Consider the following 2206-nt stretch of genomic DNA (forward strand, 5'->3'; position numbering starts at 1 on the left):
GTGTTGGTTTCATGTCAAAACTCGAATAAATAACAAAGTTATGGTGATTTGAATTTTTCCAGTGAGTTGGTGAATTTTCCGGCGAGTCTCAATCGGTTTAACTTTTGTTGAGGGTTTGTTCGCGGTTGATTTTTGAGTATTTTGGTGAAGAAACGAAGGTTTAATCAGATTTTTAAGTTTTCCGTCGAGTATTTGCAGTTTCCGGCGAGTTTGAAAAAAAATAATCTGTTTTTTTTAAAGTATGCATAAACTAATCCCAAAAAGTTATTGTATACATGCCACGTAAGCAGTCAACGGGTCAATGTGAAAGTAACCGGTTCCACATAGCCATAATCCCGTTTTATGTTCACAATAACCAAAACTTCAAGTTTCGTGAACACAATAAAGTTGACCTAGAGTTCATGCACACAATAACTTTTGAGCATTAGTTGACTGTATTTCTGGGCACTTATCCCAATTAAAAACTATGAAGATGTACAAGTCGACTTTTGTTTATAATATTAATAAAATTCAAACAAATAATTTAATTGGTTAATAATTAGTTAAAAAAAGTTGTACTTTAACATATGTAAAGATAGAAATATATTTACTTGATGGTGGTCATTGTGAAAACATTGCAACAATGTGTAGTTTTGGGATAACATTGCAACAAGCGATTGCCTATTTTATGTTGTATCTGTTTAATTTGGTTTTTTGGATTAGCACACGTTGTAACTTTTTTTTTCCTTGGACTGTGTAGCAAATTAGCCTGAGTCAATTGACGTAATTTTCTGTAACTTCGGTGCTTTTGCCAGAATATTTAGTAACAAACTTAGCCGTTTTAATAGAACTTATTTAAAATAGATACCTTATCATTTTAGCATCTTTTATTTATATTTGACAAATCACATATTAAGCATATATATATATATATATATCAGTTTCTGTTAAATGGAAGTAGTGCAAAGATTTCTGATCACCCCATTAGTGCCGGTAAGGGGGTCAATGTCTCCCATCCTAACCATGGCTGCAGCAAAATCGGATGCAAATGTCCTCGGATTATTGCTGTACTCAGTTACAATGCTATCAGTTGAGTCTCCACTAAAGAGTACCTGGTCTGATGCAAGAAGACCTCTTCTTCGCACTAAATTTCTGAAGTATCTGTTGTCGAATGAATTTGGTGTCACCAAATCAAGTGGTGCCAAGTTACCGTCGCCATCATTTGGATCTACTGGGCAGTTGCGTCTACGGGTGGTAGCAAAACCAGCATCTATGTCTGAGGCATTGTTGTATATCCTAGCCTTAAATGTAACACACCGTGCTTGCCCAATTGTATGAGACCCTGCAGGACAACAATCATTAAAAATTTGCTGCATGGAATGAAATGAGGCCTTATAATTAGATGAAAAATGGAATCATATCGTACAAGATCGAGAACTGAGGTGATCGAATAATCTAACCTGACAAAGCAACCATATCTCTTGGGCTGAGATTCTTTCTATTAAAGTTTGCAATGAGTGTAGCAAGATCACTATTAGCTCTTGGAAGATCGCTATTAGCTTGAGTCGGGTTTGCAGATGTAGAATCTCTTCTCCCGAGCCTTACTGTCCATGACGGACCACCCACCTACATATATTAGGTACACAAAGTCTTCAATCTACCAATGAAAAGTAGATTATAGGAAGCTTATTACTTGATGCACAGTTTTAATGTGTTATTACCGCCACGGAAGCATCACGTGCTGCAACAGCCAATACATCTGCACACGAGACAAGACCTGGGCATACGCTTTCAACCGCAGCTTTAGCTGCATCTATAACTTCATAGCCCCTCACAGCGTTATTCGCAGATGCTGTCTTCTCACTTGGAGAATCGTCTAGCAAAATGGACGCATCACAACCCTGAAATTAATTTAGAACAATTAATGACCATGTTAATTAAATTTGCATGTACGTTTCTAGCTAGCTAGTCAATGGAAAAAGGAGAACAAAATTAAACGAACCTGAACGAAACAGTCGTGAAAATGAAGACGAATGAGAGAGGCTGCCATGCGACGTTCACGTGAAACAGCAGTCCGAATTGAAGTTCTAATGGTGGCAAGTGCGCTAGGGCATGTGTTATCATAGAATGTGGGAGATAATTCAGCTTTGCATGGTATGTAGTTCAATGAGAGAATTAAAATAAGTATAGGAACAAATATAGTTCCAATGGTCTTATGATAACCCAT

At 37.0% G+C, this 2206-nt stretch overlaps 1 protein-coding gene across 1 annotated transcript; it reads right to left on the minus strand.

The window, feature by feature from the left end:
* Positions 1-926: 926 nt before the first annotated feature.
* On the minus strand, positions 927-2206 carry LOC122597936 (basic peroxidase-like). Its single transcript, XM_043770529.1, has 4 exons — positions 1982-2206; positions 1701-1880; positions 1440-1605; positions 927-1321 (listed from the first exon to the last, which is right to left on the minus strand). The coding sequence occupies exons 1-4, from the start codon at positions 2204-2206 to the stop codon at positions 927-929; spliced, it is 966 nt and encodes a 321-aa protein (XP_043626464.1).

The sequence above is a fragment of the Erigeron canadensis genome, chromosome 4 (genome assembly GCF_010389155.1).
Source record: "Erigeron canadensis isolate Cc75 chromosome 4, C_canadensis_v1, whole genome shotgun sequence".
Classification (NCBI taxonomy): Eukaryota; Viridiplantae; Streptophyta; class Magnoliopsida; order Asterales; family Asteraceae; genus Erigeron; species Erigeron canadensis.